Source organism: Nicotiana tabacum, chromosome 8 (genome assembly GCF_000715075.1).
Source record: "Nicotiana tabacum cultivar K326 chromosome 8, ASM71507v2, whole genome shotgun sequence".
Classification (NCBI taxonomy): Eukaryota; Viridiplantae; Streptophyta; class Magnoliopsida; order Solanales; family Solanaceae; genus Nicotiana; species Nicotiana tabacum.
In genome coordinates, this window is record NC_134087.1 from 21,372,768 (window position 1) to 21,398,823 (window position 26,056).

The window sequence follows — 26,056 nt, forward strand, 5'->3', positions numbered from 1 at the left end:
TGAAAATATTCCTTGATCTTGTAGTTTTTTTTTATATAGTATCTTGTACAAAATAATAGATCTTCTCCACAATTTTAGCAACCTTCCTTTTAAGATATTTAAGAACTTTCCTTGCACATTTTCCGTAGAGTTTTCTTATGATATTGAGCAAACCATTCAATATTTAAAATATGACTTTCAAATATTATTCCTTCCATGAGGCTTTGAATCTCTGAAAATAATCTTCCTCGATAAATTTATCACATGATATTTTCTTTCCTATATTTGTTTGGATATTTACCGGCATCTTCTTTCTTGAATAAACATGTGCAAAAGAAGATTATCACAAGTAAATGTTCTTTGATTAATAATTATATTAGTTTGTTATCATCAAAATTAATACATGAAACTTTGAAGGTAACATCATCAAATCTAACATACAGAAATTTCTTAATTATTTGACAAAGACCAAAAGTATTAACTTTGATAAACTTAAAGGACCAAACCTGCTCAGAGTATACTCAAGGGATTAATTTGAACCTACTCTCAAATATAAGGGATCATTTTTGTCATTTTCTCTTATATTCGCATGGTCGCAAATAGTTCATTTTCCTTGCCTTTTGCTCTTTGTTTAGATGCCTTAAGTAACTAAAAACTTTATAGATTTAACTTAGAATAAAATGCTTATTATGAAAAATGAATTTAAAAGATGTCAAGTATCGAGTATTAGACTCGTTCGCGTTGCAAGGATCGTGATCGGTCTCAACTCTCCCTTATTGTAGACACGAACACATTCAAATTAGTGGTTTGAGCAACCAAAAAAAAACACAATGTCAATTTATTTGGACGAAAATGTTCATCATCTGCAAGTGTCTTGATTGGTCCGAACACCCCATGTTCGTGACTCCTTATAATTTACGAGCGACAGCAGTAGCACATTCACATATATATTATTGTTTTGCGTAAATAACGAAGAAACTATAAGACTTTAATTTTGAGGAATAGTCCTGGCCCTATTTCTACTATTTTCTAGCACTTTATTAGTGAATTTGCTGGATCTTTCTCTCTAGCCAATTATTTTTAAGTAGATACGTTGCGCCTGTACAATGATATCCAATTCGTTCCACAGAAGTTTCTAATCTATTTTCTGTGAATTCGTAGTTGACTACGCATATTGAATTGTACGGTGAAGATTGCGATTTGCGAGTTGAGAAGTGGGTAGATGGGATCAGCGGTTGGTTATCACCTATTTAAACAAAAGTTGAATTGCATGAATTAGATTTATAAGTCGCATTCCCGATGGCGTAGTTTGAGAAGTTCAGTAAGGCCATAATTTAGTTTGGCTACAAAAGGTGTAATTTGTGTTTGTGATTTAAAATTCGCTTCCTGCGTTTTATAAATCGCATTCTTGGATTGCACATTTTAAGTTGTATTGCTGATGAGAAGTCGGTAAATACAATTTATAAGTCCACAAATATCACTTTTAAGTAACGATTATTAATTAAGTGTTTTTAATGTAAAATTACTTTCTACTGATCTAAATATTTGGTTATGTACCATGTGTTTTATACTGAATCAAATAATTTATATTAGTGGTTAAAAATTAAAGTGATGATTGTATCACTTAATTCTTGATTTTTGCAATAAATACATGTACATGTTTTGCATTTATTGATTAAGTGGTGAATGTGCATGTCAAACTGAAAGTGACCTAGTTATTCCACTTCTTAATAAGAGGTCTCGAGTTTAACCCTAAAAATTTAAGAAAAAAATTAGTAGGGAATTTAAGCAAATCATATTCGAATTTATCGAGTTAGTCAATATCAAATAGCAGGTAAATTAAATAAACAAAACATAAACGTATTAAAATTATGAATTTGCGTTTGGGGACATAAAGGCTCTTTGTGCCTTTATAATATCCAATAGAATCGGAACCATATAAACTAAGTAGTAGTTAATTAAGTAAAATTTCTTTTATCATCATAGATCAAAGGTTAAGTTTATAGGATCGTTTTATTTTGAAAAAACATAAATTATTCTAGATTTTTTCATAAAATGTTTATATCTCGTGTGTGTAAGTGATTTTTTTTCATTTTACTCCTTTTGAAATAGTTTTCAGTAAAATAAAAAATTGATAAATATGTTAAATAAAATTATAAACCTGAAAAAAAACTAAGTTATACTATAAATATAAGTAGAATATAAAAAATGTGGAAACTATAGAGCATGTCATACAACACAGATTGAAACTTGATCAAGTTGTAAAACATGTGATGCCCAATTGGTGACTTAAAGTTGCCAAGAGAGATCATATGACAAACCAAAAAAAATAAATGCGTTTAGACTTTATGCAACAACAATATATACGCTTTTTACATTACCATATTAAAATTAACTTATGACAAGAGGAAAGTATTGTGCATAGCAAATGTAATATGAAAAAAAAATTACTACTAAATATTTATAGTGAATAATTTCTCGCAACAAAATTAAGGAACTGAAAACATATCCAACATAGCCAATAGCCGAAATTTTTCGAATCTTATAGTATAGTAAAGTTGTAAAATATATCGAGTCCACACAAATCATATAGGCTCATTTTCTCGTGAGATAATTTTCACACCACACAAAAATAAAACAAGAAAAGTGTATTTACTATATGAACTTCCCGTGTATGGTTTTTTACTTTACAATAACTTTTTTTTCTTTTTACACAAAGCACATTAGTGTGTGTGTTTTTTTTTCTTTTTTCTTTTTTGCAATGTGATAAAAATAAAAATAAAATAGATTCACTCAAGCTTCTTCCCCGCCGTGAAATCTAGCTACCGGAATTCTGAATCTCTTCTATTTGCTGGCCCAGAATTACCGGCTTTAATTTATTCCGCCATAGATCTGTATACAAATCACCATTTCCAGCTTCTCTTTTTACCTCCACAATTACAAATCGTTCTGTCAATCTGTAAATATCGACGCTCATTGTTAATTTACCATTTTGCACTTTTATCTCAATTCCCCATTCTTTCTTCTTCCTTAATCTGAAATTCTCCTTCTTAGCCAGCTCCTCAACTCTCTCAATTACACTCTCCGGCGACTGTTCCACCACCGTCCTCTCCAAATCATCCACCGGATTATTCGATTTGAACAATCCCGAAATATCTAATCCTTGAGAAAACGAAATTAAATCGAACGCATTCAAACAATCTGAAATTACTGAATCCTTATTTTCTTCATCCCCTGAAAATTTAATAAATTTCAATCCCTTTCTAAACCACGGATCCTTGATAATTTCTTCAATTGTTATTCTCGTCGCCGGATTTGTATCTAAAAGACGAGATAATATCCGTTTAACATCTGGAGACATCCATTTCGGGCACTTGAATTCACCTTTGTAGATTTTTTTGTACATTAGCATTAAATTCTGATCGTAAAACGGCAAATAACCGGCGACCATCACGTACAGAATAATACCACATGACCATATATCCGTTTTAGCACCGTCGTATCCTTTGATCGTCAGAATCTCTGGTGCCACATAAGCTGGAGATCCGCAAACGGTATGTAACAGCCCGTCGAATTTTTGTATTTGGTCTGTTGTGGCACTGAGACCGAAATCGGAAATTTTGAGATCCCCATTTTCATCAATTAATATGTTTTCAGGTTTCAAATCGCGATGATAGATTCCACGTGAATGACAGTAATTGAGCGCGGAAATTAGTTGCTGAAAGTATTTCCGGCTAAGATCCTCACTAAATCGGCCGTGATCGGTGATTTTGGCGAATAATTCGCCTCCTTTAACGTATTCCATAACGAAATAGATTTTCGATTTCGTGGCGAGCACTTCATAGAGTTTGACAATGTAAGGGTGGCGCAGCTGGCGCAAAATGGAGATTTCTCGCTCAATGTTTTCGTTTGGAATATTGTCCTTGTTGTTTTTGTTGATCACCTTGATCGCGACGCTTTGGCCATTGTTGATTTCTCGGGCATGGTAAACTTTGGCGGATGCGCCACAGCCGAGTAATTTTCCGAGCTCATATTTCCCGAATAATGGCTTTTCCGGCATTTGTTGAAAAATGCCGAGATTCAATTAATATGGTGGTTAGGTTTTTGGAGACGACTGACGAAGAAGAAGCTAAAGGATTGATATAGTTCAAGATTTTGAACTTAGGGTCGAAGTTTTTTTGATTTCGTTGTCTTCAATAGTGTCAACTTGTGTTATATACAGGTCTTTTTTTTCAACATTTTTTCTTTTTAAATTTCCACGTGAATTGTGAACTAGTCATCATATTATCAGATAGGATGTTTCATGTTTATTTTTATTATATTATTTTATCCATTCAATGTTTTTAGTCAACGAAATTGATGGTCGGTTTTGGCTATGGTTTACACGGTTTAGTTATCCAGTGTATCTCAATTAAGTATTTATTTTCTTTTGCTTAAGCAGATTAGTTTCTTATAATCCAAGCATAAAAGTTTCCGCACTCCTCTTATGTTGTTTCCTTCTCTCTCTTTTTTTAAAAGTGAAGAAATGCAACAAGCTTTTCACGATCGAGAGTCTATCAAAAACAATATATTTACTTACATAAAGTAGGATAAGATTTGCGTATACAATATTTTACTCATGCTCTATTTGTAGAATTAAACGAGGTATATTATTGTTGTAGACGAAATGCAACGAAAACTTGCTACATTTAAGTGCTAAATGAAACCCCACAACATTTTTCGCACCACATAAAGAAATGCAATAATACATAAGTGCATGCGAGGCTAGCTATTCAAAACGAGACTCTTAACCAGAGGTCAAATTGGTTAACCACTAAGAATTCATTTAGAGTAAAATTAATATGTTATTGTGATTGTGAAATCAAAATAAATATACATTTTCGTAATTTGTTGGTAAATTATATACGTATTTCAGATCCAAGTCGAAGTCAAAGAGTTGATCACATTTGTTATCCGGATATTAGAGCGGCCCCGGCCAGTTTACTACTACATCAATATAAACTGACACTATTAATTCGTTATTCAATTAATAAGACCAAGTACATGTGACTTATCATTATTTTAATTAGTAGTGGTAAAATAAATAAAAATAATCATTTATTCATATTGTCCACTAATAAACGGGTTGGATAATGAACTTTTAAAAATATGTTAACTATGGATAAGATCCATATTATCCACTTAAAAAGAAATACTTAATGGATAACTACTTAAACTAAGGGTTCCTCAAATTTAGGAGCCTTGAAATTCCCTCAATAATGATCGTATTCAAGAAGCCATAATTATTATGGGTATCTATATTATTCATTAGTTAACTCATTTTCTATATGTGTTAAATATGGACCGATCAAATATTTTGTCCCTTTTTACATTATCCGTTCCCAACCTAGCTTGTACGTTTGCCACCCCATAAATTTTTAATGAACAAGGACGGTAGTAGTATAACACGTATGCATTAAAATATTAATTCGGTTTAATTAAAATTAAAATTAATAATAATGCAAGGTGTCAAGTTTCTAGATACCTTTTTGTTGATGCAGTTAAGAAATGAGGGAGGGAGGGGAAAGACAATAGTGTGTGGAGACTATTTAGACAGAAAAAAAGCAAACTGCTTGGTAACCTGGGTCCGCGGTTTAATTGACTAACGCGTACATTAGCGAAAAGACATCACACATTAAATTTTCTAACATACGGACATATTAACATTTTGCCACGCAATTTCAGTAGATTATGGCAACATCAACTTTAGTAGATAATCCAACTTTAGAGTGAAAATAGTACTAGCTAATAAGTTTTCAGATTGATAATTAAAAAATAAGCAGCGTTTGTAAAGTTATTAAAAAATAATCACTATTTTATTGTAATATAAAAAGTTCGAGCATAGTATACTGGAGATTGATGCACATGTGTATGAACTTCTAGCATATTATGCTGGAACTTCAACACATAGAAAGTTCTAGCATAATAATATACTGGAGATTGGAGCAACTGTGTATTGTATGGGTCCAAATTTGATTGACCACGACCAACGACGAGTACGACGATTAACGGAGCCTCCTTGAATTGACGTCCTGAGGGAGACGACCCTGAGACAAACCAGAGAATGGACGACCCTTGTAATAGTGCATGCCCATTAGGGGACATTGGGAATATTCCTTCGAATAATTCCTTGTAATTTGTCTTTCACTGCTTAGAAGAGACTGACTTTTTATATATAGAGAGGGTAATAACCTTGCAGAGGGGATTGGGGCTGCATTGTTATTTATAAATTAAAAAAAATCTCGTGATCCATCTTCACTTGATCTATCGCTCTTTCTAGAGATTATTATTCTCATCTAAGATTTACCCCCTTCATCTTTGATTGATTTGTTCAAAAAAGTTTTAATATCTTTTGAGTCAAACAATTTGGCGCCGTCTGTGGGGATTTCTATAGCTGAAATTGTAGTTTTCATCTAGATTCTTGAAAGAAATAACCACCTCTCTTTAGATCCACAAAGGCCAGCAATGGCAGGAAAGGGAGAAGCTAGGCTAAAGGCAATAGTAGGTATCATGAACAACCTCCTGAATTCCCTCAATGATGCATGTGGGGAAGACAACGAAAACGCAACACCAAGTGCTACACCCGAAGGAGAAATCTCACCTCCTCCACACGAAGGTCTAACGGTCTCGCGCGAGAGGGAAACCTTAACATCCGCAGCAGGAGAAGCACCACCGGCCGTGAAAAAGCTACTAGAAGAATGGCTAACAAAAACCTTGAGCAACATGCTCGAGAAACCCCTTCAGGGAGATATCGAAGACACGTTACCTGCATCAACCGTAGTTGTCGCCGATGAGCCAAGCACTACGCGAATAGTTAACACTCGTACTGTTGCTGATACGCGCAACGATGCACTCATAACCATCTTAAAGAAAATGGAAGAGATGGAAAATGGGAACAAAACACTCCGCGACCAGATGAAGGAACATCAGGAGGGGGTTGATAAAATACCAGACGCTCCGAAGTTGTTACCAAAACGTGATGTGGGCCGATTCGTCAAACAGCCGTACAACGAAGGGGCAGCTCCCCATTCTATTCCAAAGACCTTCAAAATGTTGCCATATTTGAAAATATACGATGGAACCACGGACCCAGAGGATAACTTAATCCATTACGTTACCGCAATAAAAGGTAATGATCTATCAAAAGAACAAGTATCGTCTATGCTGCTGAAAAAGTTCGGTGAAACTCTGACCGGGGGAGAGTTGACATTGTACTCCCAACTACCAGCACGATCGATATCGACATTCGAAGAGGTGGCAGATAAGTTCGCTACTGCTCATGCGGGAGCAAAAAAGGCCGAGACTAGGGTCAATGATATCTTTGCCGTCGGGCAAATGACGGACGAGCGACTTCGGGATTTCCTAGACCGATTTAACAAAGTAAAGATGAGCCTACCGAACGTGTCAGAAGGGATGGCAGTAGCAGCCTTTCAAAATAGGTTAAATAGAAACGGGTAAAAAGCAACCAAAAAATTACTCAATAGACTCATGATGTACCCCTACCACGTGGGAAGAGATCCACAACGCCTATTGCGCCGAAGTGAGACGAGGATGACCTAAACAGCCCACTTCAGCGATTAACATCAGTCCAGACCGAGACAAGGAGAGATCGTCGCAACGATGGGTGAAAGGATCAACTGCCACGTTTCAATCGAGAAAGGCATCAGCCTTATATCCGAACACCCAATCCGCCTCCTCCACGACACGTGGATGTCGCGCCCCAACACACCGCACCCCTTCGAAACGAAAGAGGTATGCCTCAATTACTATCTGCTCATAATTTTTGTGTTTCCCCTTCAGAAATAGTGTACGCACTGGAAAAGCTCGGCACGAAGGTGCAGAAGCCGCAAAAGATGAAGTCGGATCCGAGCACTAAGAGGTCGAATGTCCTATGTGAATTCCACCAGGAGAGAGGACACAAGACCGAAGACTGCATAGGTCTGCGACAAGAAGTAGTAAGGATGTTAAACAGGGATACCTGAAAGAACTGCTGAGCGATAAAGGACCGACCAACTTTGCTCGTGGGTGCGATCAACCTCAAGGACCTCCAAAGCCAACATCACCAGCTTATACCATACAAATGATCATTGGCGGCGGCGACGATACGGTAATCAACCATGTGAAATTCACCACCACACATAAACTCAAACGGACAGTTGCCCACGAACGGTATGACGACCTCGAAGATAGTATCATCTTCGATAAGTCGGATACCGACGGTTTGTCTTTCCCTCACTATGATGCTTTGGTTATAACTTTACACATTGCGGATACCGACGTAAAAAGAATAATGGTGGATGATGGAAGCGCCGCGTGTATTGTTTACCCACGAGTTCTCGTGCAGATGAGACTCGAGTATAAAATAATACCGCGTTGAATAACACTAACAGGTTTTAATAATGCAGTGGAGCGAACATCTGGAGAGATAGTGCTACCCGTCTTGGTAGGAGGGGTCACCCTAGAAATGACATTCCACGTCATGAACCAGGAAACAACCTACAACGGGATCATAGGACGACCATGGATACACGCCATGCGAGCCATCCCATCAAGTTTCTATTAAGTAATCAAACTTCCCACCCCATGGGGGATATTCATCATCTGAGGCGAGCCACGCACCGCCCAAGAATGCTACTAGATTGCCCAAGATTGCACACACACCAAACAACTAAAAGGGGCAAGTGCGTAGGCATATCAATCAGCCATGTCGGGAACCAAATCCGATGTACAAGTAGAGGCCATCAAAGACCCGGACATCATAGAAGCTTGCAAGGCGATCGTAGAAGATCTCGGTCCCATCTAATTGGATATCACTGATAGCACAAAAAAGTCTTATGTTGGACACAACCACTCAGAGCTAGGTAAGTATCGTGAGTTTTTAACTAACAACGCCGATTTGTTTGTTTTTTCCCACTCAGATATGCCAGGAATCCCAAGAGATATCGCCACACACAGGCTGAATGTTGATCCACTTTACCCACCGGTACGACAAATGAAGAGAAAGTTCAATGCCTCAATCAATGAGGCGGTCAGCGAAGAGGTTGATAAATTACTCGCCAACGGTTCCATCAGAGAATTGAAATATCCCCAATGGGTCGCCAATGTGGTCATGGTCAAAAAGAAGAACGGGAAATGGCAGATGTGTGTCGACTTCACCGATCTGAACAAAGCATGCCTGAAGGACTCCTTTCCATTACCCTACATCGACTAACTTCTCAATATAACAGTGGGGCACGAACTGCTGGGCTTCTTGGATGCCTACTCTGGTTACAACCAAATTCTAATGGCTGAAGAAGATCAAGAAAAGACAACTTTCATCACTCACCAAGGAACGTATTGCTATAAGGTGATTCCGTTCGGGCTCAAGAATGCAGGGGCCACGTATCAAGGATTAGTCCCCAAGATATTCAAAGAACAGCTCAGTAAGACCATGGAGGTTTACATCGACGACATGCTAGTAAAGTCGACAAAGAAAGAGGATCACATTGGCCATCTAAAGGAAGCCTTCGAGATATTAAGGCAATACAGGATGAAACTGAATCCCGAAAAGTGCACCTTCGACGTAACTTCAGGAAAGTTCCTTGGTTTTCTAGTGTCACAAAAGGGTATCAAGGTCAACCCAAATCAGATCAGGGCCATCGATGCAATACCAGAGATATTGACCAGTAAAAAGCAGGTACGGAAATTAACATGGCGAATAGCCGCCCTATCAAGATTTATTTCACGATCTTCGGATAGATGTCACAAGTTCTTCAATGTGCTAAGGAAAGACCACAGACTGCAATGGAATGAAGACTGCGTTGACGCCCTGAGAAAACTGAAAGCGTGTCTATCTTCGCCGCCACTAATTGTCAAAGCGGACCCGGGCGAATGTCTACTTGTATATCTAGCACTTTCCGAAGTTGTGGTAAGCACAGTCTTGGTCCGTGAAAATAAAGGTACGCAATCTCCGATTTACTGTATCAGGAAAACCTTAATCGATGCCGAAACAAGGTACCCCCACCTTGAGAAACTAGCTCTGGCATTAGTCGTAGCTTCACGAAAACTTAGACCGTACTTTCAATGTCACCCCATAAAGGTGGGGTGACAACCTTCCCCTTAAGAGGTATCCTACACAAACCCAAACTATCAGGTAGACTGGCCAAGTGGGCCATAGAATTAAGCGAGCACGACATAACATACCAACCGCAAACTGCCATTAAGTCGCAAGTGCTCGCCGACTTCGTTGCTGATTTCAGCACGAAAATATTGCCCGAGGTAGAACAGGAAGTGCTCCGCGCTTCGACACACACCGACCTCTGGGTCCTCTACACCGATGGAGCCTCTAATGCCTTGGGATTGGGATTGGGACTCGTCCTCAAAGTCCCTACAGGCTAAGTAATTCACCAGTCCATACGATGCCCCGAGATGACTAACATTGAAGAAGAGTATGAAGCCGTAATTGCAGGTTTGAAGTTAGTTGTCAAATATGGCGCCCGACGACTCGTCCTCCATTGCGACTCTCAACTCGTGGTGAACCAAGTCACTGGGACTTTCCAAGTCAAAGAACAGAGACTATAGAAGTACCAGTCGGAAATTCACAAACTACTCTCGCAATTCGATGAATGTCGCCTCGAACAAATGCCCATGGCGTAGAATATCAAAACAGACAGCCTTGCCAAGCTAGCGACGACCACCAAAAAAATCAACAAGGAAAACGTGGTCACCCTCCTCCATTCCGCAATAGACCATGCCGAGGTACATTCTCTAAACCTAACTTGGGACTGGCGTAACCGCCTTATAGCATATATGTAGGATGGAACGCTCTCGTAAGATAAAAAAGAAGCCAAAAAGCTCAGGGTACAGGCAGCCAGATATAGCCTCGTGAATGGTGATCTCTACAAAAGAACGTTCGGAATCCCCCTAGACAAATGTCTTGGGCCAAATCAAACAAGGTGAGTGCCAGAAGAAGTACACGAAATGCACTACGGCGCCCACACGGGAAACTGTGCCCTCGTCCGGTGCCTCATCTGCGCCGGATACTATTGGCCCACTATGAAAACAGAAGCCGCGGACTATGTCAGGAGATGTAAACAGTGTCAGAAGTACGCCCCTATGATATATCAAGCAGGGGAACTCCTTCATTCCATCACTTCACCATGGCCATTCATAAAGTGGGGGATGGACATAGTCGGTCCCCTCCTAGTGGGATGAGGTAAGGTACGTTTCCTTTTGGTTTTAAATGATTACTTTTCTAAATGGGTGGAAGCAGGTGCATACACTCTGTCACACCTCCTTTTTCCGCCCCCGCGAGGGGTGAAGGGAGTTTTTCCAATTAAAGGACAATCGAAACGGGATTTGTTTATTTATTTCAGAGTCGCCACTTGGGAGATTTAGGGTGTCCCAAGTCACCAATTTTAATCCCAAATCGAGGAAAAGAATGACTACATATTACAGTCTGCGCACCAGAAATCCGGATAAGGAATTCTGTTAACCCAGGAGAAGGTGTTAGGCATTCCCGAGTTCCGTGGTTCTAGCACGGTCGCTCAACTATCATATTCGGCTTATTTATCTGATTTTAATACAATTGTGAACTGATGTGCCAATTTTAACTTTTTACCACTTTATTATTATTATTTTTAAAAGAATGTGAACATCGCTTAAAACACGTCTTTGGACTGCGTCACATGAAATGCACCCACAATCCGGAACGCATTTTATTTGATGTTTTGGGATTTGGATTTGGGTCGCATGAAATGCACACCCAAGCTTAAGAAAGTAAACTATTAAACACGCGCCTAAAGAGACTATCGCGTTATTATTTTGGGAAGGCCGTGAAATTCGCTAAACGGCCCTCCTGAATTCTAAGTAATTTTAAAACAAGTATTTACTGAGGGCCCCGCAATTTGTATTTTTATTCGGCGAGGCTCATCTCATTCATATTTTTTAAAGTAATTTGCAACGTCGTGGACATGCATCTCGAACCACGTCACAATCAATGTACCCGCGATTTAGAGACACATTTCAACTCCGCTGAGATTTGGATTTGGGTCACATAAATGTGCACCCGAGTTTAAGGAGATAACATTATTAAATGCGCGCCTAAAGCGACTAGCGTATCATTATTTTTGGGTAGGGCAGTGAAATTTGCTAAACGGCCCGTCCCGGAATCTAAGTATTTATTATGACCAATTATTGAGGGCCCCGTGAATTGTATTTTTATTTGGCGAGGCTCGTCTCATTTTTATTATTTAAGGGCAAACTTAAGACAACTGCGATTTTCTACTTTTGCGATGGCCATAGAATTTGCTAAAATGGCACACTTCGGATTCTGATTTCAAAGGACTACTCCTACCAAAGGTTTAAGCCCATATTTATGCAACTACTAAGAGCATTGCACTAGACTACGTCTGTTGAGCAAAATCACGTAAAAATAAATCTATAACCTAACTTCAATGTTCCCTAATAATACAAGTACTAGAAACAAAACTTAAACAAAACAAAAAAATAAAACTAGGCATAATTATGCATCTTTTGCCAGAATCTCAACCATATGCTCATATAAAACAAAACAAGTGAATAACCACATACATATGAGCAGGGAACAATTAAAAAATCTACTGAAGCAAACGAGGAAAAATGCCAAATAATGCCTCAAACAAATCTAAAAAAAAGACTAACCGCGAGGCAGCGTTATCCTTGAAACGCGATAAACCGTAGACGAACCTTGACGCCTCAGACAACAACCTCGACGTACCGGACCTCGACGAACAAAAACGACCTCAACGGAAAACAGAAAGCTCGGACCAAGACTGTCAACGACCCGAGGTGTTGGCTGCTGCTAGTTTTATTCTTTTCGACGCAACAGATTGATACGAGAAGTTAAAGCAGAAGGGGTCGTTTGGATGTGAGGAAGAAGCAGGCTGCTGGTTCTTCGTACTGAAGGAGTAGGGGTCGTTGGCGACGAAGGATGAGCAACGCAGCAGCCAACAGCTGCTCGCGAAAGATGAAACAACGATGACAACAGTAAGGTCGACGAGAGGGGGGCTGCTGATGGGCCTGTTTGGTGGTGGTGTTTGGACGTGAGGGAGTGGGGTCGAGGGACAGTGACGACGCTGCTACTGGTTGCTGAGAATACGAGGGTCGTTGGCGACGAAGGTGAAGACACGCAGCAACAGCTGCTCGGAAACGCAGCCACAGCTGCTTGGCACGCATCAACAACTGCTCGTTGGACTGAAAAATGGTGAAGCAGCTATGGTCGGGGTTGTCCGGTGGCGTTCGCCGGTGAGTGACAGTTGGGTCGAGGAGGCTGGTGGACTGTTTGGACGTGAGGGAGTGGGAGCTGGGGTTCCGATGAGGGGGGGGGGGTTTGGACGGTAGTTTTGGACAATAGGGTTTTTGTTATGTTTTTTTCCCGTTTTTTTTGTTTGTCCTTCTTTTAGGAAGAAGATGTACAGTGCCTGTGAGCACGTGATTTTTGTTTTTGCGCGACAGTCGCTCCAAAAGAATAAAAATTGGTCGTGCTGTACAATTTTGGATTTCTGTACGGCACTTTGTTGATTTATTTGTGACTTTTGCCCGTTTTTATTTATTTATTTATTTAAAACAAAATACAAAAATGTGTGGGTTATGCATAATTCGAACCGTAATCCGGTCATTAAATAGAAAATCATAAATAGGCACCCTCGTCCGTGATTTCGATTTGTTTGATTTTACCTGTTTTGAAATATTTTAGTGTGTGTGAAAATAATTGTATTGAGTGTATATTTAATTTTTAATTTGATTTTTTTTTTGCTTAGTTTTGTTTTTAAAATAATAAAAAAAGAAGAAAAAAAAGGATCAGCAATTATTCCGGATTGGGCCAATTTTAATAAATTGGCCCAAACAAACAACGTTCAAACCAAGCCTGCCCGGTCCAGTCCAGATGATGCCCAGAGAGTCCAAACGACGTCGTATGGATACAGTTTGATCTGGGCCATTGATCTCAGATTGATCAACAGCCAAGATCACATTTCCTATACCCACGAACAGAACCCGACCCGTTTCCACCCGGACCAACCCAAACCCCCTTTAGTTGAAACGACATCGTTTCCCCTAGGCCTTTAGATCCAAGCCATTGATTCCAGTTGATCCGATGGCTGAGATTAGCCCACCTATTCCATATATAAGCCTATAACCTTACCCTGCCCCCCCATCTGATACCCCAACTCCCGTCTTCAACCTCATCCCCATCAAACCCTAGAGCCGCCCCTGTATCCTCCACCATGAAAACCGGCGGCATGGACGCCGGTGACCTTCCCCTTAACACCCTAGAACCCCCTTGCCATCCTGAACATGGATCTGTTAACCATGTAGTTCGAATCCCTCCCCACCTTCTCGAATCTTCATTCGAAGATTCGAGTCAAAACTCGATCTACACAGTTTAACCCCAGTTTCACACCAGACACTCCCCAGACCCCCCTCGTGACCAAACCATACTTGGTTTGGTCCGAATCTGACCAGGGGAGCATGAATCCCGGATATGAGTTTTGGAACTTTGTAGTTCTTCATCACTGGCCCATGTCCGTCCGAGCCTAAGAGATTAAGGTCTAATGGACCTTAATCGAAGTGTTTCTCATCTGAGAAACACTTCGATTAAAGTCCATTCAGCCTTAAGAAAGGTCTGTCCAAATCCAAGTTCAAACTTTTAACTTTTCAAGTTTTAAGGTGAGTCTGCTTTCTTTCCTTTATTTGTTTTAGTCTGTGTGATTTGTTTTAAAGGTATGTTCATATTTGTTTTAATTTTATCGATTTTTGTTTGTCCACTTTACTTGAACCTCTGTGTTTGTCTGAATCCCCCCTCCTATTCTGATAAGGCATGTGTATTGGTTGTATTCCAAATTTGTACTGACTAACTGATTCCTCGAAGCATAATTCTGTTTAATCAGTATAAGTCGAGTCATGTGTCCTATACTTTTGAATGTCTGATTTTTGGCTACGATTGTGTATGTTAATGCTAATATAGTCGAGTCGACATGTGTCGTCAATTAGTTTCAACTGTCCGAACAATAACAAATCGACTCACTTCTGCTAAGCATTTGTTGAATCAATTAAGAACCAGTTTTGCTTACTTATAGCTGTTGATTTGGATCGGTAATGTGAAAGGGATGTTTGGTTTAAACTCTGAATTGGAGGGCATGTGCACTCATGCACAGCATGTGCATTGGTGCACCTCATGTGCTTTGTGCACAGCCTGTTTTTCTGCATAAAAAGGTTTTTTTTGAGTTAAAAATGGTTTGACAGCATATGCTGTCAGATATATTCTACTGCCCATGTTTGCTTTTAGTTAATAAAATAGGAAAGATAAGTCTGCCAGGGAATATTGATGGGTTTAATACTTAATTAGCTAAAGTGGAACTGAAAATGGAAGGGCACATGGGAGGGGTACTGTGATATTAAAAAGAGGCTGTTAAAAGGAGTAGTTTTTAGGCTTATAAAGGGGGGCACATTGAGAGATATAGAAGGAGGCAGATAGATATAGAGAGGGGAGGAGGATACACACTGGACCTGGAGAGCTGAAAAAAGAAAAACACACACACACAGAAGAGAGCAAAAGAGAAAAGGATACCACCTGGTATTAAGGAGAGGACATACACTGTGAGGATAGAAGGGAAAAGATAGAGTTGATTTTAGGAAAACACAGATAGAGAGAGGTTAAGAGATAGAAGGTGTACAACCAACAATCAAAAACTGTTTCCTCCTATTATTATTTGGGTTTCAGTTGTTCAACTTGTTCAAATCAATTCTGATTCTTTGAAATTCCAGTTGTGTCTATTAGCCGAGTGCTTTCATTGGTTTACTACTGGTTTGGTCTGTCTGGAGTTCTGATTCTACTCCACTGGGTGTTGCTGTCATTTGGCTATTGCTTTCTATTGGCCATAGTTGCATTTCTGCACTCGAGCCTGTTCTTGCTGTATTGCTTTGCCTGCTGCTATTCTGCCCTGCTGCTACTGATAGTGCTGTGATTGCTGCTGCATTTTGTTGTCATTGTACTCTGCTGACTCCCCTTTTCTTCAATTGTCAAATATTTCCAGGTACACAACCTCTGAAACCTTGTATTGTTGAAAGTTTGGAGTTTGAAGCAGAAATAAAGAAACGGACAGCTGTTTATGTTATAACATTGGTGTTAAAAAATAGGTCGAATGTTAGTTGGGCTCGTATTTTTACTGCAAACTGCAAATATTTTGTATAAACCAGCATACATTCTGTTTGAGATGAACTGTTAGATAGCATTTTTCAATAGTAATGACAGTATGACATAGACATCATGTTTGATTTAGTATACATTCAGTTCAGTATAACACTCTGTTTGGCTTAGTTATGACTGTATAACATAGAGTCATGGCAAGCACTTGTATGTATTTTTGTCTAGACCACTGAATTGACAAATCCATGGTACTAGGTCTGGGAAAAATGTATCCCAAACAAACTCGCATGCAGTCACATTAAGAGTCTGGCTATGAATGCCAGCTCTCCTGTCAGATTATTTGTTCCAATACAGGTTCGACATCGGGTTTCGGTATAGATTCCTTGTTTCGAAATAATGTGATGATTTGTTTGAGAGAAACTAATAGTCATTTTGAGTCCAGTTAGTAGTAATTTTCCTAATAAACAGCCGATTTCGTTTATCAATTTCAAATAGGTTAGAGTTTAAAAATAGAACTTGGAGGTCGTTAAACATAACTCAATATATGTTGTTAGTTTGCTTGCAATCTCACTTAGCAAATTAATAAGCGTATTCATCCGATGAAGACAAAGCATGAGGTAACTCTCACCTCATAAACAATCAATCAGGTAATCAAACAAATTTAGGTTCGGCAAACATAATAAAGATTCAGTTTGTATTTGTTCAAACAAGCAAAGTTCGGTATCATCCTTCTTTTTAAAGATAAACGTAGTAGAAATGTAGCCATTGTAGGGTGCCCTTCTAAAATAATGAGACGAGCCTCTTCCAAATAAAAATGCAAATTGCGGGGCCCTCAATAATTGATCATGATAAATACTTAGAATTTGGGACGGACTGTTTAGTGAATTCCACTGCCCTCCCCAAAGAGAATAACGCGTTAGATTCTTTAGGCGCGACTTTAAGTAAATTATATTCTTAAATTCGGGTGTGCATTGATGCGACCCGAATCCAAATCTCAACGAAGTCAAAATGTGTTAACGATCACGGGCGCATTGATTGTGACGTGGTTCGAGATGCATTTTCACGACGTTGCAATTCTATAAAAATAAGTGATAATGATAAAAGCGGTTTAAACTTAATAAAAGCACGTAAGTCATAACATGTATTTAAATCAGATATTTAGCCATTATAACAATTTAAGCGACCGTGCTAGAACCACGGGATTCGAGGGTGCCTAACACCTTCCCTCGGGTCAACAGAATTCCTTACTTAGAATTTCTGGTTCGCAGACTTCATTTGGAAAAGTCGAAAGTTTCCTCGATTTGGGATTCAAGATAAATCGGTGACTTGGGACACCAAAAGCCAAACCTTTCCCAAGTGGAGACTCTGAATTAAATAAATAATTCCATTTCGAATATTGTCACTTAAATTGGAAAAACTCCACCCGCGCATTTAACCCTTCGGGGCGGGCGCGCAAAAGGGAGGTGTGACAGCTCTAGCGACTCTGCTGGGGATGTACCCAGAACCACTGGTTCAGGGTTCAAGAATTCGAGCTTAGAATAATTGTTATATTTGGCTTTATTATCTGATCTTTATTACATGTTTTTGCATAACGTGCTAAATGTTGTCTTTTACCGCTTTGATATTATCTGAACTGTATATAAACTGTGCCGAAACCTTCTCTTCTTACCTCCGGGGAGAAGCTCGCTGGTCGAGACTCCCTATTCTGTTAGTGTCAATACCTGAAATAAGAAAGAGGTCGGACAAGTTACAAAGCCGGACGATCTCGCGGGTCCCCGGTACGTAGCCCCCTCCTCGACTCGAGTTGTCCGCTCGGGTACACAGTCTAGAACAAATACCCAGGTTACGAACCTAGAATAACTTGACTTCATGCCGGATCCCTAGTAGGAACGCTTATTTGCATCATATTGCATTTGACTTCGGGGACTCAACACAGGGGTTGGGTCCGTCTAGGACAGGCAACCTGAAATGAAAAAGACCATCATGCTGCATTCCTATCTGTGTTGTGCATTTATTTGCTTCGGTTCCGCATGTCGACCGGTTCCTAAAAAAAAGGAAAATAGCAGCGTAGGGGAGATAATTACTTATTTTTGGAAAATAAAACCAATGTCCAAGTAGTGTCAAAACCTCGCCGGAATTTTTCTAAAAAAAAAAAAAACCGTCTTTTTTTATTGAGAGTAAAAAAAAAATATATAAAATTTTTCTTTTATCACTTTCAAAATCAAAAAAAAAAGGAAAAGGTATTTATTTTAAAAGTAAAAAAAAAATAGAAAACTCATGATTCAAAAAATGTGTTGTTTCTTTTGTAGTACCCTTTTATAAATTCAGACTAATAGTCCAAATATTGCAAAAAAAAAAAAATATTTTTTCTTTAGTCTTTATCTTTCTTCAAAAATAATAAAAATACTTATTCTTGATTTCTAGGTTTATTTGATTTTCTCTATTCATGATATGCCCGAACTACGCCGGTTTGATTCTCACCGGATGTGAGATACGTAGGCAACCCTCGTCGGGTTCAACCCCCATTTTGCTAAAATAGCCAAAATAAAAAAAAATGCGTTTCAAATTTTTTAAGAGTCATAAATAAGTCGGGTGACGTTGTTTTGTCATAAATAGTCGAATGTTCCCGAAAGGGACGCCGAAAGGCTGACTTTGCATAAATAGCCACCTTTGGGTCTTGTTTATCATATTTATCCGATAGACCCACACAGCCTTAAAATCTTCGTCCCCGGAGTGTTTAAAGGCCGTGTTCAAACTTGATCTACTCTGTTTAAAAAAAATATATTTTTGAGTCAGTCATTTTTGTTAAAATCACCTTAATAAATGTGCAGGATGAGCACGATGCAAAATGAACATTTTTCAATAATGACCAAAATCCCTGTCAAGTTACGGCTATGGTGGAATGATCTAGGTGTTGAAGGACAAAATGAGGTTAAGAAATATCTGAAAGGTCTTGTGGGATTATTGGAAATCCAGCCTCGGGGAGATATCATAAGAGCTTTGGTTACCTTTTGGGACCTGGCGCACAATGTTTTCCATTTCTCTGATTTTGAACTCACCCCGACTTTGGAAGAAATGGCCGGATACATCGGGAATACTGATCTTCCCTTGAGGGAAAAATACTTGGTCGCCCCAAGAATCATCACGGTACATCGGTTCCTGGATTTATTGAAAATACCTAGAACAGTCCACGACCCGGACCTGGCAGCCGGATTTTGTACTCCATGCTTCATATATGATAGGTACGGTCATGAGGGGGGATTCAATAATCCGATCAACAAACTATGCAGCAAAGGAGTTCGTCAGAAGTGGGACGAGCACAGACGGGTAGCGTTCATGATAATGTTCGTGGGCCTTCTGGTATTTCCAAGGAAAGATGGAAACATTGATTTGAAGATATCTGGGGTCGTCAGCACTTTACTCACGCAAAGTGACAGTACTCTTGCACCAATGGTGGTATCTGACATCTTTCGGGCTCTTACAGTTTGTAAAGCTGGGGAAAGTTTCTTCGAAGGTTGTAACTTGCTCCTGCAGATATGGATGACCGAGCACCTCTGCCATCATTCCGAGATTTTAAGCCATGGTTCCCCGGAAAAGACACGCATAGTAGAATCTTACACGAGAACCAGAGAGATCATTTTGCCCAAAGGAGTCTTGGCATGGACTTCATTCTTTCAAGCTCTTACGGCCAGCCAAATACAATGGACGTTGGGATGGTTGCCTGTTGATGAAATCCTATATATGTCTGCAGCTAAAACTCATTTCTTGCTGATGGGGCTTAAGAGCATTCAACCTTATGCACCCTGCTGAGTTTTGAGACAGTTCGGAAGATGCCAGACGGTACCTCATGAGGAAGATCTTAGCGCTCAAGCAGTTGAGATAAGTCCTAACGGACAATTCCCAGAAGCAAAGATTCGCCAAATTTGGAGTGAGTGTCAATATTTGAAATCAGATACTTGCGTGCGAGATCGAGCCAAAGGAGAGACGGCACCAGGTTACCTTGCATGGTATAGAAGGGAACTTGAGCATGAAAGGCCAGCTAAGAGACCCCACATCCGGAATTTCACCGAGTCATCGCAAAGGCATTGGGATTGGTTAGCAAAGGAAAGAGGCTATTGTGCCGAAATCAGCAGGTTAAAGCAACAAGTAGAAGGTATGAAATACAAGCACAACGTGCAAATAGCTACCGATCTAGGAGAGCGGAACAAGTTAATTCAAGAAAATGAAATTCTCAAAGCCTAGATCAAACAGATAAGGTTGGATGCAGATAAACAGCCAAGGCGTCGATCAGACGAACACCTGATAAAAAGGCTAAAAGGCGAGATCAGAGAATGGCAAGATGGTTTAGAGAAGTCTGAAAACGTCATAGCAGAGCTCAAAGCGCAGTGGGATACGAGAGCAGATAAGCATCGTCGATACCTGGATCAATTGGAGGGAGACCACGAGAAGACTGTTGCTAAAATAAAGAGAGAGATGGCTGCACTTGAGATCAAAGCAGCTAATCAGGCCAAGGATTTCCAAACTGAGAGCAGATATTGGTACGACTCAATAGCCCAGATGAAGTTGGAAGTACGGCAACTGAAGCATCAACATGTACAAGATGCTCAAGTTTTTAAGATATGCAGCGATCAGATAAAACGCCTACTCGTAGAGAAGAAGCAAACCAGAGATAGGATCAAGGCCATTGCCCATGCCATCACCAGACGATGTCTACGATGTGAGAGCATGTCCAGTATTACCGTCCTCTCGGCAGTAATGGGTTATGTCAAACAGACTATGCATGAGTTGGAGCAACTTGAGAGGGATCTCACACCTAGGACCGCGGCGAGACCGAACGATGCCCCGCGGACACCGATTTTCAAAACCATAATGCACTCATAAGTCAAGACTGTATCTTAGCATCTTCCGCCTGTTTTTCCCATCAGGGTGATTTTTAGTTTATTTTTGAGTCTAGGTTTACTTTCGAAGTTTGCTCTTTCTTTTGCAAAATGTAGTTTGTAACAGAACATTTCAATAATAAAGAGGTTGTTTCTTTTACGATCAATTGTGTTTTTCGAACTACGTAATGAACTGATTCACGTAGGCATCGTGATACGTAGGCAATCCTCATCGGATCCGGTCGCATTTCTTTTACTGCAAAAAAAAAAAATAAAAAATAAAAGGAAAACAAAAGAGAAAAAGAAAAAAAAGGGGGAAAAACTAATAAGAGGAAAAATGCCGGAATGGCGCATGCTCTCGCAGCAACATATAGTGATCCACTTAACTGTATAGATGCATCATGCCCAACGTGAGATTAACTATCGTTTATTTGCTACAAATTAACCGTGCGTTTGTCATTGAGCATTTTTCCAGGGTTTTTTGAAAAGACGGTTAGTTTGGTGAAAGTCTGGCCTCGCACTCATACTTCACGAGGTCAAAGAGAAGTGTTCAACTACCTGTGGTTAGGGCCAGAAGCAGTACTCACACTTACTTCACCAGGTCAAAAGGAAGTGTGGAAATGTCTTCAGAAATTTCATTACAAACGATCCCTGTTTCTGAGGAGAGCTCAATCTCAGCCGTCCTCACACCCGAATCCGCAACTGCGGAGGAAAATAGAATCCTACGGCTCCGCATGTTGGAAATGCTGGACGACTGGAACAATGGGAAAGAGCCGCCAAGTGTCGTCCCCGGATTCCCTGAATTATTCTCCAGGTCAAGTGGGACTTCTAATGTTCCCATAAATTATCCTGCCACCCCATTCGGATACCCAGCCACCTCAGCCTTCTCCGCTGGATCGCCTTCTGAACCTCATCCCCGAATATCAGCCACTGATGCAAGCATGAACATCTTTACTGCATCGCCTTGCCCAGTTACGACACAGCCTACCATGTACAGGCCAAGCTTTGACTCGTCCTCTTTTACATTCCAAGCACCATCGCTCTCAATGGAACCAACTATGTTCGCTACCAGTACTAATCCTCTACCGCCTCAGTACGAGCTCGCACCAGGGCAGGATCAGAACCCCAGAATTGCAGAACAAAATGAGATTGCCAAAAGGATGAGAAGCCTTGAACAAAGTCTGAAGAATATGCAAGGATTGAGCGGACAAAAGAGCGTCTCTTATGCCGACCTGTGCATATTCCCTCACGTGCACCTGCCAACGGGTTTCAAGACCCCCAAGTTCGAGAAATACGATGGGCACGGTGACCCCATTGCACATCTTAAGAAATACTGCAACCAATTGCGGGGAGCCGGCGGAAAAGAAGAACTGCTAATGGCATATTTTGGGGAAAGCCTAGTAGGGATAGCTTCGGAATGGTATATGGATCAGGAAATGTCCCGATGGCATATATGGGATGATCTCGACAGAGATTTTGTAAAACAATTCCAGTATAACATCGACATTGCGCCAGACCGAAACTCTCTGTCGAATTTGAAGAAGAAGCCTTCGGAAAGCTTTAGAGAGTATGCTATTAAGTGGTGTGAACAGGTGTCGAGAGTGAAGCCTCCCATGGATGAAGTGGAAATGGTCACTACCTTTCTCCAGGCCCAAGAGTCTGACTATTTCCAAAACATGATGTCGGCCATGGGTAAGCCATTCGCGGAAGCGATCAAGATTGGAGAGATGGTGGAAAATGGGCTGAAAACAGGTCGGATTCTGAGTCAAGCAGCCATGAGGGCAACCTCCCAGGCCGTCCAAAGCGGGTCAGGAGGAACGACAAGAGGGAAGAAGAAGGAAGAAACGGCTATGGCAGCCTCTGAAGCAAGGGAGTATCGTCATCCCAGGCCCCATTTTCCAGAAAGGGCCCCACAACACTACTACCCCCACTCAAATTTGGCATATGCTCATCAACCTTATATGGTCATGAATGCCCAACCTTATAACCATCCACCACAACAAGCCAACCGAGGCCCAGCTCCACCTCCCAGAAATCAGCCTCCTTACCGCAACCACTATAACCCACAACCCCCGCAGAATAACTACCGCCCCCAGGAGCCACCTCGACGGCGGACTTTCACACCCATCGGTGAACAATACTCTACTTTGTTCCCTAAGCTAGTCCAGTTGGGTTTCTTGCAACTGATTCCCCAAACGAGGCAAAACCCAACATCGCCTTCTTACAAAGCCGGAGTCAGATGCGCCTATCATTCAGGGGCCGAGGGACATGATACAAATGACTGCTGGTCATTAAAAAGAGTGGTCGAAAATTTAATCGAGCAGGGGAAAATAGTGCTAAGGGACGAAGAGATCCCAAATGTGACTAACAATCCATTGCCCGTTCACAATAATGGGCCGCTGATCGGAATGATTTGCGAAGACAAAGAGTTCGACCCTGCTTTGAAAGCTATAATTGCCATTGTCGACACGGGGAAGAGGCCTGAAATAGACCAGAAACCAGAAAAGGGGGAGGAGGCCAAGTCTATAAAGAGCAAGCCTGAAAAGAAGGTGGAAAAGAAAGTGGTACCAGCAAAGGGTGGAGTTCTTTACATACCACGAGGTCAAGCCGAGAAGACGCAGAACTTCGGGATCAAAAAGACAAAACCTATGTACGTGCCAAAAGGGGCCTATGTGGTCCGGGGGACGATTCAACCACCTCGGCTGAATGAGCCAGTGGTTATCGGACGCGTGCCACAAAAGCCAATGACCAACCCGTCCACAGTGCCGTGGAATTATCAAAAGACTTTGGTGATGTACAAAGGTAAAGAGGTCATGGGAGAACTTCCAGAAAATACTTTCATTGGAGGGTACTCAAATACCCAAGAACTGAACAACGCCACACAAAGGCGCTTCCCTCCAAAGAAGCCTGTGAGTGTTGAAGAGGCGGAAGTGTTCTTCCAACAAATGAAGATGCCGGATTACGAAGTGATAGATCAGCTGCGCAAGCACCCTGAGCAAGTGTCCATGCTATCATTATTGATAAGGTCGGTCGAGCATCAAAAGATCTTACTGAAGATCCTGAATGAAGCATATGTGCCAGTTGAAACCTCGATTGAGCAATTAGAGCGGATGACAGAAAGATTCTTCGCCGTCAACCAAATCTCCTTCAGCAAGAACGATCTACCCCCGGAAGGAGCGGCACACAACAAGGCTTTGCATCTAACAGTTAAATGCGAAGACTATTATGTCAAGAGGGTAATGTTGGATGGAGGCTCAGGCGTTGACATTTGCCCGCTCTCCACGCTGCAAAGAATGGAAATTGGGGCCGAAAGAATCCGACCCAACAATGTCTGCGTAAGAGCTTTCGACGGCATCAAGAGAGATACCATGGGAGAAATAGACCTGTTGTTAGTCATAGGACCAGTCGAATTTCGAGTAACCTTCCAGGTGATCGACATGGACACATCCTACAACTTTCTCCTTGGCAGACCTTGGATCCATGCGGCAGGAGCCGTGCCTTCCACTCTTCACCAGATGGTAAAGTTCGAGTATGAAGACCGAGAGATCGTGGTGCACGGGGAAGATGAGCATGCCATTTATCGGGACCCATCCATCCCGTACCTTGAACCGAGAGAAGGAGGCGAACATACGGTCTATCAAGCTTTTGAGATTGTACTAGCAGAGCAACACGAAGAGGGAATACCCTGCCCCCAGCCTTTCTTGTCTAACGCCTCGTTTATGGTGGCCAAAGAGATGATCTGGCACGGGTTTAGGCCAGGGAAGGGGCTTGGACGAACCCTTCAGGGAATAACGGAACCTATTACTTTGCTAGTCATCAAGAAACCTTTTTGATTAGGCTTCAAACCTACTCCAGCGGACGAAGAATTGGCAAAGAAAAGGAGAAATGAGGGTTGGAAGTTGCCTCAACCACTGCCGGATTTATATGCGACTTTCATCAGGCCAAGGTATGTTGAAGAAGATGATGAGGTCTTCACAGCTGAGGAAATCGAGGAGATATGTGGGGCAATGAGGGAGATGCTTTACGAGATCCACATGGTTCAGCCAGGTGAAGGAACGAGTACTGCTGAGATGCTGTACATGGAGCCGAGCGCCCAACTTCAAAACTGGGATATTTCGAGAATAAACCTAAGCCAAATATGAATGACACTGAACCGGTAAATTTGGGAACCCCGGAAGAAATCCGGGAGACCAAAATAAGCATTCACACGGACAAGAAAACGCGAGAGGCGATAATTCAACTTCTTTTCAAATTCAAAGATGTGTTTGCTTGGTCATATGATGACATGCCGGGACTAGGTGTTGATCTGGTGGTTCATAAATTGCCGATTCATCCTGATTGTCCTCCAGTTCAACAAAAGCAACGAAAGTTCAAAACTGAGGTCAGTGACAAGATTAAAGAGGAGATCACCAAGCAGCTGAAAACAGGAGTGATCCGGGTAGTCCAATATACAACATGGTTGGCGAATGTGGTTCCAGTGCCGAAAAAGGACGGGAAAACTCTGGTATGTGTAGATTACCGAGATCTGAACAGAGCAAGTCCTAAAGATAATTTCCCGCTGCCCAACATCCACATCCTCATTGATAATTGTGCTAAGCACGAGATACAGTCTTTTGTAGATTGTTATGCCGGGTATCATCAGGTACTGATGGACGAAGAGGACGCCGAGAAAACTGCCTTCACCACACCTTGGGGCACCTACTGTTACCGGGTCATGCCATTTGGTCTGAAGAATGCTGGGGCTACTTACATGAGGGCCATGACTGCCATTTTCCATGACATGATGCATCAGGAAATAGAGGTGTACGTGGACGATGTGATAGTCAAGTCCAAGACGCAGGATAATCACATCCAAGACTTGAGGAAATTCTTCGAGAGATTAAGGAAGTATGATTTGAAGCTAAACCCAGCCAAATGCGCTTTCGGAGTTCCGTCGGGCAAACTTCTGGGCTTCATCGTAAGCAGGAGAGGTATCGAGCTAGATCCAACTAAGATA

General features: G+C 41.0%; 1 protein-coding gene across 1 annotated transcript; it reads right to left on the reverse strand.

Moving 5' to 3' along the window:
* Window positions 1-2,612: 2,612 nt before the first annotated feature.
* LOC107804527 (CBL-interacting serine/threonine-protein kinase 11-like) lies at window positions 2,613-4,205 on the reverse strand. The gene has a single exon (XM_075219076.1). It carries the CDS (start codon window positions 4,037-4,039, stop codon window positions 2,798-2,800), a length of 1,242 nt encoding a protein of 413 aa, XP_075075177.1. The 5' UTR covers window positions 4,040-4,205; the 3' UTR covers window positions 2,613-2,797.
* Window positions 4,206-26,056: the final 21,851 nt, after the last annotated feature.

Bases quoted from the DNA above. Each gene is read 5' to 3' on its own strand.
- LOC107804527 (XM_075219076.1), bottom strand. From the start codon at position 4,039: ATGCCGGAAAAGCCATTATTCGGGAAATATGAGCTCGGAAAATTACTC.